The sequence below is a fragment of the Micropterus dolomieu genome, linkage group LG01 (assembly GCF_021292245.1).
Source record: "Micropterus dolomieu isolate WLL.071019.BEF.003 ecotype Adirondacks linkage group LG01, ASM2129224v1, whole genome shotgun sequence".
NCBI lineage: Eukaryota > Metazoa > Chordata > Actinopteri > Centrarchiformes > Centrarchidae > Micropterus > Micropterus dolomieu.
This window is the reverse complement of record NC_060150.1, coordinates 3,758,495-3,772,795: the sequence shown is the minus strand read 5'-3', so window position 1 is coordinate 3,772,795 and position 14,301 is coordinate 3,758,495. Positions and strand designations below refer to the sequence as shown.

The following is a 14,301-nucleotide window of genomic DNA, read 5'->3' as shown; positions in this document are numbered from 1 at the left end:
ACTGTAATGTTAACTGTTAATTGTCTGCTTTGCTAGAACACCAGCCAGAAATATGTTTAAAAAAGCCGACTAATATGTGAACTAACCGAACTACTCGCTACATAGTTTTTAGACCCAGAATGACACCATGATTGTGAATTGTACATTTATTTATGCTGTTTGAGTTGGGGTAAATCCTTGGGACAGAAAGAAACTGACGCCGCCTTACAGTGAGGTGTCGGTGCAGTTCAGCAGAATAAAAGCACAATCTGTGATTTGTGATGACTGGGCCTTAACTGCAGCAGCTGTGATGTGGAAGCTCGCCAGAGCTCTTGGCAAATGTTGTTCAGTAGCTGGAAGCAGGCTGAGAAACGACCACCAGCCTCCCACTGAATCAGTGAATAAGTTCACAGCGTCACCGGAGGCCTAATTATTTCTTCCAGAGCTGAAAGAGCGGGGAAAGCTGAACTACAAGCATCTCCACTCTCACTTGTCATGGCAGCCATTGACATTTGTTCTCTGCATAGCTTAGTTACAAGCACCACAACGTTCACAGGGAAGACTTTTAAACGTCTCAGCAGTGACACTCGACTCTTCACTTCTATAACGATATTTGTTTCATTTTGATTTGTGGTTAGCGGTATTTTCTAGCTAGCCATATCAGAACAAGCATAGAGGTTGGCTAATGCGGTTTTATTTTTTCAACATAGGTGTCACTCTGTCACTACAATAACTAAGTTCTGGTACAAATACAGAAGCTTTTTCACTATCTCAGTTTAGGGAATATAAATATGTTTTATCCCTTTTTACCATTTAACAAAGTATGCCAAAACTGCTGAAGTTTTCAGTATTAAATAATCGAGCAGCTGCAAGCAGCGAGCTGAACTGCTGCTTGCAGACTTTAATAATAAAACTCATATTTCAGCCATTCTTTTCCTATATTTCCTGCACCACTGAATGTGTTTATTATCCCCATTCTTTGTGCTGCTATAATCCTGTAACTTTTGTTCCCAATCACGATCACTGAATTGAATCCATTTTATTTTCAAAGTGTCTGATGAGTTTTATTGTCTTGGCCTGGCTGGTATTCTAAGCAGCGCTTCCACACCAATTCGTATCTGGGAGGAAAGTTAGTAGCGTGTCAGGAGGCAGACGGGACAACCGGCTCACAGCAGGCTCTCTGCTATGATTCATATCAACACCAAATTGGATTTGTGCAAAGCTCTGGGTGCCCAGGCGCACTCTGTCCTGCAATGCATTGTGGGACACTGGCCTGTATGCTAGGAGAGGGTGTCTGAAGGTAAAGCTTAAGTTGGCAGGTGGCTCCTCGCAGCAGCAGCAGCCAGCCTGATATAAAGCTGACCCTTGGAGAGCAGAAATCTTACAGTTCGTCATCTCAGACTCAGCATTAACAGAGTTTCCTCTGGATTTATTCAGCGGCAGTGAGCCATCAGGAAACTGACATGACAACTGTAAAGAGCCGTATTAGCTATTTGACAAGGTTTTATACAAATTAGATTAATGTCAACAAAGCAACAGTAAATCTGGTCAGTTTGTGATGCATCAGTGCTAAATGATATGGGAGCATGCAGAACAGCAGTCAGCTGATTTTCCTTTCTCGTGTTCAAAGCAAGATATGCTTATTTGTATAATTTTCTAAATGTCAACAAATCCCACAAAAACACCATCTCTCAATAATGTCCCGTCTTGCACAGGACGGAACTTCCTGTCTGTGGCTCTCAGCTTGAAGCCCATTGGTTCCTCCTGCAGACATAAATCTTTAAAACACATCACAGTGTCAGTAATTTCCTAAAACAGCTTCTAGCGAACGTTACTTAAACAAAAAGGAAATGGAGAATTTGATGGGGACTATTTTCAGCGGCGGATGAATCCACATGTGGTGCAGGAGTGGGCGTCAGAATAAACTACAGTGTCACCCAGTGCAACAGTGAGGCTCACTGATGAGATTTTAACTGATAATGGAGCTGTTAGTACAATCAGTTCATTGATAGTTTTGGTCTTTTTATGGGAACTGCTGACAGTAAGAAAAATATCTGAGTTTCTCCTTTAGTAAACAAGAACTTGGTTAAAACTAACTACTTTGGAGGAATCAACCATTTTTCTGGACCACGCTGCTGCAGAACAATACAGAGGAAAGACTGGGACCAAGTCTTCGACCCGTCACTCATACATCATTATCTATACTGGCAGTTCCACTCACAGTCAGAAAATTACAATTCCAGCCAAAGGTGCAACAACAACAGGAAACAAAATAAATTCTTGGCGGACCGAAACAGCCAATGTCTCGCCACCTTCACGCTGTTACTTTACTACTGAAACCATGTGGTGTTTTGGATGCCTTTTTAAGGATTAAATACTGTAAATCAGCTGTGCTAACTTTTATATCTTCTCATACATTTCTTAAACAAATATTCTGACTTCAAAGGTCGTGACATGAGCTTTCTCCAAGTAACAATCTGAATTCCCATCTTTCCAACTCATGATTCTCGCTCTGGACAATGTTGTTGCATCCTTTCAGAAGCTGCTCTGGACAATGTTGTTGCATCCTTTCAGAAGCTGCCACTTTTTCATCGATTGTTGGTGTGATCTGAACTCATTAACGAAGGCCGATGATGCCTGCTGGTGAGGAGGGAATACACATCAGAGAGAGAGAGAGAGAATATGGAGGAAGGAGGGATGGAGGAGACGTAGAAGGAAGGGGATTCAAGCGCAGCCACTGGGTGGGAAAGTGAGGTCATTTCAAGGTAAAAGCGGTTGTCGGCTTTCCGCAGAAAACCTCTACTTCTACTGGAAAACTAAAATAAAAAAACAAGCATACTTACAAATGCAAAGCAAGCAGATCAACAACAGGGAGAGAGGGAATAATACTGAATTAGTGACAGTGAAAATCACATTTATAGCACAGAATGAACACATCAGCAGCTCATCGCAACATGTAATACTGATAAGCAAACGCATACTGATTTTACTGTGACAAAAACATTTTATGTACACACAAGTTTAAAGGCTGGGTTTAAATATACACACAAATATGAATACTTGCATATTTCATTGCCGCAAGACAACCAGAAATGAATGAATGGAAAGCATTCAAACTGTAAATGTCTTGTAAATCAAATTATTTAAATCAATCAAAGAATCATAATATTTACCTGTCACACTGAATCAGAAATAATGGAGGGTTATCAAACAGTGTAACGCAACAATAAGCAACACTGGCACGTTACGTAGGCCTGTAAAATAAGTTATTATTATTATTATTATTATTTCGACTTGCTGCAATGACATTAAAATGAAAGATAATTAGTTAATGTCCAAACAGGAAACAAACTTAAATGCAGTGTCACTGGTAACTCATTTTAACCACCCAGTGTCTCAGACTTGTTATGGCAGAAAATTGTGTCCTCTTACATTTAATCTTTTATGTATGTTCTTTTACTGTTATTTTTATTATTATTATTATGTATTGTGTTTTATCCTTAACTCAATTACTTGCTCAGCCCCTCACCAGGAATATACTTTCCTCGACACCACTCACCCTAAATATTAGACTGTGTAATGTAATGCGTAGTTAATGAGGCCCGGGAGAGGCTGCACCTCTGGGAGTATCATCACCACCGGGTTAGAGGCGGCCACTAGAACATCTGGTCCAGAGTGGATCGTCTCATTAATCCACCTCAGCTGCTCTCATTAGCGCACTAGCTTCCCTCTCTGTATGGTTGTTAAAGGTCAACACGCCAAGTTTGTCCAGAAAGGTGAAAATAATTCGCTGTTGGATTGAGCTGCATGTGAAGGCTTTAATCTCCACCAGAGAGAAACTTGAGTTCATTCGTTTTTCTGCCTCCTGTCTCTAGTACAGAACCACAGATTTATTCCTCCTCTGTGGCAGTAAACACAACACACAGGCCCATTGAACTGTGCTACGTTCACTGCACTGCGGATATTTATAGCTGGCTGAGTTCTGCTCGAGGTTTCTACCTGTTAAAAACAAGATTTTCCTTGCCTTGTGTTTACTTAAGCAAAACGGTGGAAGTATAATCAGGAATATGTAAATTTCTGTTTACCAGCCATTCAAAGTTAATCAGCCCCCAGTTTAACGATAGGTTTGCAGAGCTGCAGCATCAGAATATTTTCTGCCTGTATACTTCTCATGTGATCTACTTGAAAGCAGTTATGTCCACTGGACAGATCAATAGTTTTGATGTTATCTCCCTGTTGAAAACGCTGCGGCCGGAGCAGCACCCCAGTATAGCTGCTGGTCCTGAGGACAGTGACAGCTGAGCGGGTGTTGGTGTGGCATCAGTAGCACGTACCGACGTCTCCTGGCTGGTGTGACTTTGGGGTTTAAAACGTTAAAACTGCTGAAACAATCAGTCGCAAAAAATGTAAAGCTATACAACAAACCTACTTTTGAAACAGATTATATTGCTAATCATTTTTACAGATGTCCCCTCGGCTCACTATAGATTATGTTATTTCATTTAACTGACACGCTGTTGTTGTTGTTTTTAGCTTTTTACCATTGCTTTTAATTAAATATTTACACGGTGAGAAATGAGTAGGTAGTTGAGTGAAAACATAATTAGAGTGAGATTGAACAGAGTGAAGGAAGTGGTCTTAAATCTCACGCCTGAGTGATTTGCAGGAACCTCTGTCCACCTGTAAACGTGCAAGTGGGTCCAGAGTATAACTGGATCAAAGCGGCCTGCGGACAGACATGTCCTGGTTTCTCTGTAGCGTTCGAGGGTTTTTGGAGTTTCAGTGGACCCAAAGATTGCTATGGACCCGAGTACAGACTAGCTAGAGAGAGTAGATTCAGTGTACTTGTCTGTTTATTTTCTTTTCAGAATAATTGTAACTCAATTATTTGCTCAACCCCTGAGCCTGTTTTTATTTTCCATTTAAGTCTTTTAACCCTGATTGCACACTGCACTGTAACTTTTATTATATTTTAATGTGCATTTTTTCAATTTCCCTATGTTGCTTTTAAACTTTTTTATATTTCCCTGTTGCTGTTTTATGTAAAGCACTTTGAATTACCTTGTTGTTGAAATGTGCTATACAAATAAACTTGCCTTGCGTCTGGATAGAGCCGTCTGTACTATCTGCTGTATTTATTTGACCCGATCGATGGTGCTGGTTTCGCTGCCTCTGACAAATTGATGTGTGGTGGATGCAGACAGTAAAGCGGGAGTGTTGAGAGGCGGCGCTGCACAAATCAATCTGTGGAAGTGACTCATCTGATCCTGGAGGCCCTGACAACTGCTGGGCAACGCGCCAACTTCCAGGCTTTGGTACGAAAACTGTGGAAAAACGATGTGGGCGGGATAAGCTCCCCTGCTTTACAAACATTTTTAACCCCTCATTAGCTGGAGCACCGCCTCAGGACCCTCACAACCATACTGGAGTCGAGGCGGAGGGCTGCGGGGCCCCTGGGACTCCAAAGCCCCCTGTCTTGGATATTAGATTTATCAGATTTATTCATGTTGTACAGGACTGGTTATTCTTATGTTTGGCCCCATAGCCTGGTGGGTGACCAGCGTTAGTGCTGTCACTAATGATTACAATCTTTTGTCCAATGGTAGTTTAGTCGATAAAAACAATATTCATGTACAATCTGTAACACTTTTCCCTGTGTGGGATCAGTAAAATGTATCTCATCATCAGGGGGGCAGTAAACAGTTATTTTCATTATCGATTCATTTGTCAGTTAAATGTCAGAAAATCACAATTTCCCAGTGACCAAAGTGACGTCATTAAATTACTTTCTTCGTCAAATCACCAGATCCAAATCCTCAATTAGAGGACTAATAACCATTCACTTAAACTATTATTTGATTATCAAAATACTTTTTGAAGAGAGGATACAGCCTGGTATCACAGCTGTTTTGAATATTAAAAGGAATCTACTGTATGCAGCCTTAATATAAATTTAAAAATAGTCCATAAAATCCAAAGATATTCAATTTACTGATATAAAACAGAGAAAAGCGGCAAATCCTCACATTTAAGTCTCTATAATTGGATGATAATTGCCATATGTGCTTTATAAACGTGATTAATTGATTTTCAAACCTACCAGCTACCCAGCCTCCACAGTGCTTCACCGTGCATGGAGCTAAATCTAAATGCAGCCTGTTGATGATTTCTCAAACACTAATCTTGACTGTGGATGTTAAGTGGAAACTGAAATTAGCCTCCAGGGGAAACAAGATGTTGCCGACGACCAGCCAGATGAGCGTAGTGACTGCCTGAACATGGCCGACAGCTTAAGCAAATTGTCCGTGAATGGAAACAAATGGGACAACGTCGGCCTACAGGGGCAATGAGGCATTTTATTACCATGAAGCTACCCGAATGGAGGATACAGAGTGGTGTGGTGGCTGGTGTCGCAGCTGCTCTGAATGTTTAAGGCAAGAAAAAATCTTAACCACAGACACTAACATCTTCATTTCAGCTTATTTCTTGAAATAAATACCTGTTAGTATTTTTATTCTATCTCTCTATTCTCTGTGCTTCAACAGCTAAAGGTAATATTAAAATATCACCAAACACTGCTTATTAAATGTCAGAAATCTGGCTTCATCCGCGAGCAAAGTCCAACAGAGTCGGATTTGTTTAATATCTGGGTTGAGGAAGATGAAGCACGTCTTCAGTGACAAGCAGAGGGAAAGAGGAAGCACTGTATCACGATCCAGCCAGATTTACATCTCATTAAAATGACAGACACATCAGACTGGATGCTGCCAGCATACAAATGCAACCACAGACCAGCCAGGGCCAATGAAACTATCTGTAGTACCTGTCAGTGAAGTCTTGAGATTCTTACAACCAAAACTGTTACGTAGGATTTATAGTAAGTAAGTACTATTGGATGGTAGTGGATTCGCCGTAGAGTCACTTTTTTAAGGCAAAAATGCCTAATATTTTTTGGTCTCAGCTTCTCAAATCTAAGAATTTGCTGCTTGTTATCTCAAATCATAGTAAACAGGATATTTGGGGGGTTTTGGGTAAAATAAACAACCTCACCATATTTGAGAGGCCATATTTGGCTCTGACAAACTATAAAAGGGCATTATTTGTTATTTTCTGACATTTTATTGAAAAGAAAATAGTCTGCAAATTAATTGATTACTTAAATAATAGAAAATATCAGCCTCAACTATTGTATCAATAATAAATAATAAAAACCGACTAGTACAGGATCATGTTATCAGTTTGTTTTTGCAGAATATTTCTACAGCTGTATTGATTGACTACTTGTTTTAGTCATAGTCAAATTCCTAAATATACTGTGTATGTTTTTTAAAGCATGTAATCACAAATGTGTTTTGTGATTGCTAGCTAGAAATTTGGGTTCTAGTAACATCAAATCCCAGGGTTTTGAAGTCAGCCTCTTCAGAATCAAAGAGCACCAACATTTAACAATCACAGCACGAGAAATCTGTCACAGAAAATTAATATTTTCTACACTCTAGGAGGCAAACCAGCTATACTGCGATTGTCTGAGTGGTGCACGTCCTTCTGGGAAATGTATAAGGTTACTAATACTTCAAGTATAAAACATGATGCAGCACTTTCCTGTTACAGGCAGCATGCTGTGCAAAGATTCACCACACCACAAAAAATCATCATGGATCACTATCTTAATCGATGTCGGTGGGTTTTAAGTGGAATCAGGGAGGCCTTGTCAAGCTGTGGTGGTGGTGTTGTTTTGGGACATTAAATGCTTTTAACATGCATCTGATCTATTATCAAGAGGACTCCTCTTCCTCACTTTGCTGTCAACACTACCCCTGTTGAAAAAGCACCTCTGTCAGGCTAATTACGACCTCACCTGCTAAACTAACACTGCAAATAATCACAGATAAAGACAATTGGACAATTAATTGTCCATAATGGTCTCTAACTCATTCTACTTCTTTGCAAGGTCATCCTCAGACGTGTGTTTGAGTTTATAGCTGACTATTACCTGATTGTATATTGGATACTTGAATAACTAAATAATGGATTTACATTAAAATACAACTTACAGGTTCCAGCCTTACAAATGCAGTTTCTTTGTGTCATTATGAATGGAAATTTGTAGGTTTGTGGTGGCGGTTTTTAAGACTTGGTGAATAAAAAGGGGCCTCTGGGTGTGCAATTTGTCACGTTATGCCTTTAATAACTACTGATCAATACATTCCTGGGTTCAGTGATGACTGACCTTCATTAGACATTGAGTTGAAGCTTGGAAAATCTGCATGTTTAACTCATCATGCAGACGATGAGTTAAACATGCAGATTTTATTTGTTGTGGTTACGTTGTGGTAGAGCTGACAGGTTAATAATGCCTCAGCGAGTTTAACATGCAGGGCTGTAAATGAAAGGTTCTGACTGCTGGTGGTCACGACATCTAGCTGGCTGCGCGCTAGCAATGATTTCAGCTTCTTTTGCATGCAAGTTTGATCAGATCTCATCCAGTTCACGTTACTCGGCTTAGCCCCGGTTGCTAACTGCCCGGTACGCATGGAGCTGACCCCAGCGGGTGGGCGTAGTGTCACTGGAACCTTCTGGCTGTCCTTCCCCTCCACTACAGCCCTAACAAGCCTAGTTAGCTGCTTAAAAATCACCCTATAGCCTTGGCTACCCATTAGCTGCCTAGCTAATTCGTCAACATCAGAGCTAGCTTACCCCTTTGAGTGGTGCGCTGGTACGACTCTTAATTCTGAACTACGTTGTAATGATATGCTAGTTAAAATAGACTTGTAAACAGGCTTCTTGTAAATGAAAGATACACAAAACAAATCGAGACAGGTTTTATAATGAGCCGTTCTTTCATTCGGCATATATTCTCTAAGGAAATATACACTTATTTCATTAAAAAGAAACTTCAAGGAGTCTTCCATCACGGATTATCGCTACGTTCAATTGCGATTTTTTTTCTATGAAGTTCGGCCTACTCTGGAGCTAGCATCTGCTCACATAACCCGGGTTAACGTTACTCACTTCTCTGCTGAAGAGTCCTTGGCGGCTTCACTGTGGCTATCCCCCTTGGAGCAAAAGCCTCTCACGCCGTGCCTTCTCCACCCGGCAAACGCCCTCCATCTGCCCGGTGACCTCCCATCCAAACTGACGGTGCTGAAGCAGGCGGGGGTCGCAGGTGCCGCTTTAACGCCAACTCTAACGTTACCTGCCAACGGACGCTTGAGCTGGGTCTGAAATAACTCCTTCAGCGCTACCGTTGACCGAAAATGTAACATTTCAATCCCGGTCGAGAAGAGGATCTGGATGGTGTAACTACTTTAAGGACGAGTGAAGAAATCTGGAGAACTGAAGGGTTCAATCCCCAAAGAGAGAGTCGGTTTTCTCGGTCGAGTAACGGTTTACCCGGTGACTCAACGGCAGGCAATGTTCCTCAGTGGAATACAACCGGATACAACCTATCCTTCCTTTGATTGGAGTACGATAACGCTTATCAACACCTGATTGGCCGAGAGGGCTGTCAATCATAAGAACTGTCTCACCCACTCCGGTCGTGGTTTTTCATCATTTATCGCTTTCGACCGTCGGTCAATGTTTTATGGCTGAATATATACTTACTTTTATACTGTTTTAAGTACAGTTTCCCTCTTAATAACAGTTTATGTAAGACACACAAAAAACAAAAGCAACCATATATAAAGTTTAGAGAGGAAACGTCATAGCAGCAATACTACAATGATCAGAAAATGCAGTAAAATACAAAGATAACCACGTGTCCTCTTGTTTAGGTGTTACGGCAGTAAAATCCCACTTTACAATTCCCTAAAAGTTGAATTGTATGCTTTTACTTTACCTTTACCTGACTTTGTTTTATTTGTTCAGTTTAATTTAGCAGGGACAGTGCACATAAATGAAACATTGGAGTAAATGCGCAAAAAGTTTTTGACGAAAAAGCTATTTTTCATCTGTAGTCCCTGGACAGTTGTTCCATAAAACCTTAAGAAACCTTTTTTTTTTTAAAAAACTAAATGAATTCAACAATCATTTAAAATTAAGTCGTACATTTTGAAAGAGTGCAACAACATTAGATAAAAGACTATATTATTCCAGACATTATTCCAGAAATAGGTTAGGTTAACTTTATTGTCCCAGAGGGGAAATTCTGCTTGGGCACAGTGCAGTGTTGCTTTATAAACATCAACAAGAACCTGAGAAGCATTGACATGTTGTACTTCACAAGAGGAAAATTTAAACACAGAAGAAAATTTGTTGACAACATAGTTCCAAGGATTAAAGTGCAAGTGCTAAAGTGCTAGTGTGGTTGTTTTGCCCCATTGAACTTTGAACTTTGTGCAAAGTGCATATGCTTAGGTGCTAGAATGTTTATTTTGCACGTTGCCCTATTGCACCAAGATCACAAGTAAAGTGCTGCAGTGCTCACATATTTATTGCACACAGCACTAAATACTTCTTCCTGCACTTCAAGTACTTTAAAAAAAATATGCAACATGTAACCTAAAGTTCATAATAAGAGTACTTCATGCACACTGTGCGTTAAGTTCCTAAATTACTATTATAGCCAACATGTGTGCTTCTCAGTAAGGTAAAACTTTAGCTCAGTGTGAGACAAGTCAAATGGGCAGATTTCAGGGTATTTCTACTTTATATATTTATTTTTCCTACTGTGTATCTATTTTTCTTCTTATTCCAACTATAAGTAAGTAATCATGTAGGCTAGGGTACAGGCACAGTCCTACAGTTAGTTTAGATGGATATTGATGGTTTGATGTCTTGTCTTGGTCTGACACCATGTGAATTATTCTGGTATTGCAACATAAAGCGGTTTCCTCAGCAGATTGTGGTCTCTGTCTTTAACAAAAACAGCTACAGCACCATCTCCTGGTTGGAAATTAGATTAGATTAGTGACACAGGCAACAGCAACATACTGATAAACCAATAACTGATTACAAAAAGAATCCTAGCCCTGTAAAAAACAGTGTGATAAGTTATAAGTCAGTACGTTTAGATATAAAGTTGGTCTTTTTGTTGTATTACATGTGTGCAGCTTTATTTATCTATTTAGATATATTTCTGTGTGCACAGTGTGCAGAAAACTTAACATAATCAGTCTAGATTTCATTTTTTATTATATGCTAATTTTAAATTGACACATTTTGCATACACGTTTTCAAATAAATGCCATGACTTGTGTCTTAGTCTGGTTAAATTCCTGTATTAGACCTGAGTCAGACAGCGTTTTAATGTTAGTTTTGACCTCTTTTGCAGCCTGGGTGGGTGGAGTTTGACACTTAGCATAAAATAATGACCTATAAAAGAGATTACTCACTGGAAAGTTGCTTCAGTTTACTTTTCTGTGGCTCCCAACTTTTATCTTACTTTATCTGAGTTTCGGCCCACTTGCAGCTCCAAATAGGATAAAACAAATAAATTCATGCTGACTAATAATGCCTCACTTGGAATATGAAACATTCATGAATTTGGACTAAATGCACTGGAAGTAACCAGAACGCTGTGGCTCATATTTCTATGTAAGCGGCTGTAGAATTAAAGGGGAATTCCAACAAATACTTTTACAGTAATCCACACAATGAGTCCTGGGCTTCAAACGCAACCTAACCTAGCTTATCAGAAGGGTTGTTGTATGTGAACAAAGCATGTGGTAAAGAATTAGTTCTCCCAGTTTGGTGTGGAAGATCTTGACTAGTCTGCTACAGAGCCCTGACGTCAACCCCATCCAACACCTTTGGGATGAACCTCTTAATGCGATGTGGTGTTTCTTTAGGTTTTTGTTCAGTTGGTTTTGTATGCAAACACACTATGCGGTCTAAAGTATGTTTTAAGCTAAAGCTCTTACTTCATGCAGTGATATTTAGACCACTTTGTCTTTGTACGCTCCATAAAGAAACTGTTTTACCACTTTGGTGTGGAAGAACTTGACCTAAACCCCATGCAAGCCAGACCTGCATCCTCAAACATCAGTATTGGACCACACTAACACTGTTGAGGCTGAATGGGAGCAGATTTCTCTTTAGCAATGTGGGAAACGTAAGTAAATTTTTTGATTCAGACCTCAAGTTTGCTAAATATATCAGCAATGTTGGTAATGTTTTAATCATCTAAAATATATATCCAAGATTGCATCTATTCTAGATAACCATTATCGTCTTATTAGTTGCTTCTTAAAACACATTTCTTTCTGGCTTCTGTCTGGTGATTCTAATCCTGTATCTTTGTTTAGTGTAAGGGACTTTGTAACAGTGGTTCTGAATGTGGGTATAATTTTGTTTTCGGTTTCCACATACCATGGCCATGTCATGTATCTGACAGCAGCAACAAGTAAATTAGCAGGAGCCTTGTTTATGTAAGCATAACATTTCTCCGCAATTGGGAGCTTCTAAAAATAAGACAATCTGTCAGATTCAATCTGCAATTAAAAAAATGAGTGAGTACTGTACTTTGGGCTTCAGTGCATGCATTATGTACATTATTGTTAATGGGTTTCTGGTGCGGTCATGTCTACGTCCATGAAAACCTGTGACAGTCTGGAGCCAGGTACACCCTGGACGGGTCGCCAGTCCAAGGACAATTTAGGGTCACCCATTAACCTAGTCCGCATGTCTTTGGATGGTGGGAGGCAGCCGGAGCATCCGGAGAGAACCCACGCAGACACGGGGGAGAACATCCAAACTCCACACTGAAAGGCCGGGGAAACCGGGGTTTGAACCCACGACCTTCTTGCTTTTCATAGCTTGTTTTACTTTATTGTAATTGTGCTAGATTGATTTTTTTGTACATTCATAACATGTCAAATAAAATCATGTAAAATAATTAACTTACAATCTTTTCAGCCAAAGCTGTGATTAGATTGATATTTACTTGACCCCTGAAGGCCAGCAAAGTTCATACTATGGAAGAAAATAGAAATACTTTTGCACGCTGATTTTCAGTTTCAAATGGATCAAATCTTATCCTTGTTCAATTTAAATAAGGCTTTTCTTTTTAGTTATGTTCTCCCTTGACTTGCAATGCTTTTTATCTCCTGTCTTGAGGAAAACTGGAGTGAAAACCGCCACGGCAGCTTTCAAAGTTACATTTTGCTCAGAATTCCCCCACGAGCAGCTGCATTATCACTACATGCAGCAATAAACCCGAAAACAAAGGAAGGAAGGAAGGAAGGAAGAGAGACAAACAAGGCGATCCCTAACGAAGCTGCAGGGAGGAGAGGCGATAATTCACCAACACCCACACCTTCTCAAAAGCAGTCAGCTTCCTGCTCCTTTCAAAATGAGGGTGATGGGTGCGCTCGGCAGATCCCTCCCACGCTGCTTAGCGGCTGGCTTCCGCCCACCGCCTGTGGAGCCGCCTACCTCCAGCCGTTGCCAAGGCAACACATCATCATCAGTGACTTGCACTGGAGGAGGAGGTGGAGGAGGAGGATAGCGAGGGGAGGGGTGAGCAGGGCTGCCACTGTGAACAGCAACCAGCATGGGTGTTCATGAGCCGAGCTAGTCTCCAGAGAAAATCTGTCTACGTATGTGTGTGTGTGTGTGTGTGTGAGAAGTGGGTGAGCGAGGGAGGGTGGGAGAGGATGATGGGAGGCATGTGAAAAAGACCTGCGTCAGAGTGAGTCATCAGCCGGTTTCACAATGTGTTGATGTGACGCTGATGCAAATGGCCTGGCCAGGGATTCATCTCAGTACAACAACAACAACAAAGAAAGAAAGAAAGAAATAAAGAAAGAAAGACAGAAAGAAAGAAGGTAACAAACTGAAGACAGAGAGGCTCCTTTACAGGAAGCTGAACTGTCCTTTGAGTGTTTCAGGCCAGTACTGCCTGGGTCTCTTCTTACCGGTCTTTGCTTGGGAAGGATTACCAAGCACTTTTGCTCTTTATGCAGCCTGCTTTGCATTCACACACACACACACACTGATGCTGGGAAACGCCGAGGGTTTCCCTGCCTTGCTCAAAGACACTTTCAAAGTAATTGCTGGAGGATGAGTGTTCCCAAACAGCTCAGATTTTCCAGCAAGAAACTCCCCCGGCTCCTCCCTGTAGTGGGAAGCTAATATATAATCTACCAAAACATTGTTATCACTACATTATAGTGTCACAACGACCATAACCTATTATCACCACACTTTGTCACTGAACTTGATGTTCAGACTTGAGCTGCTAAAGCTCTGTCTGGTGTGTGTGCTAGCACGGCAAGGAGTGTACAACGAGCAGCTGTAAATAACAATATTTGTCTGAAAGCTCATTTGGGACCTTGAGAACAGTAGTTTGACAAGAAATAAAACATTTTAATCCTGTGT

The 14,301-nt window shown here is 40.6% G+C and overlaps 1 protein-coding gene across 1 annotated transcript in view; it reads right to left on the bottom strand.

The window, feature by feature from the left end:
* glsa (glutaminase a) overlaps positions 1–9,413 on the bottom strand; it is a 29,344-nt gene extending 19,931 nt beyond the window's left edge. Inside the window, exon 1 of the mRNA XM_046052511.1 lies at positions 8,992–9,413. Coding sequence (XP_045908467.1) covers positions 8,992–9,245 — 254 coding nt within the window. The 5' untranslated portion in view covers positions 9,246–9,413. The remainder of the gene's footprint in view (positions 1–8,991) is intronic.
* Between the last annotated feature and the right edge of the window lie 4,888 nt (positions 9,414–14,301).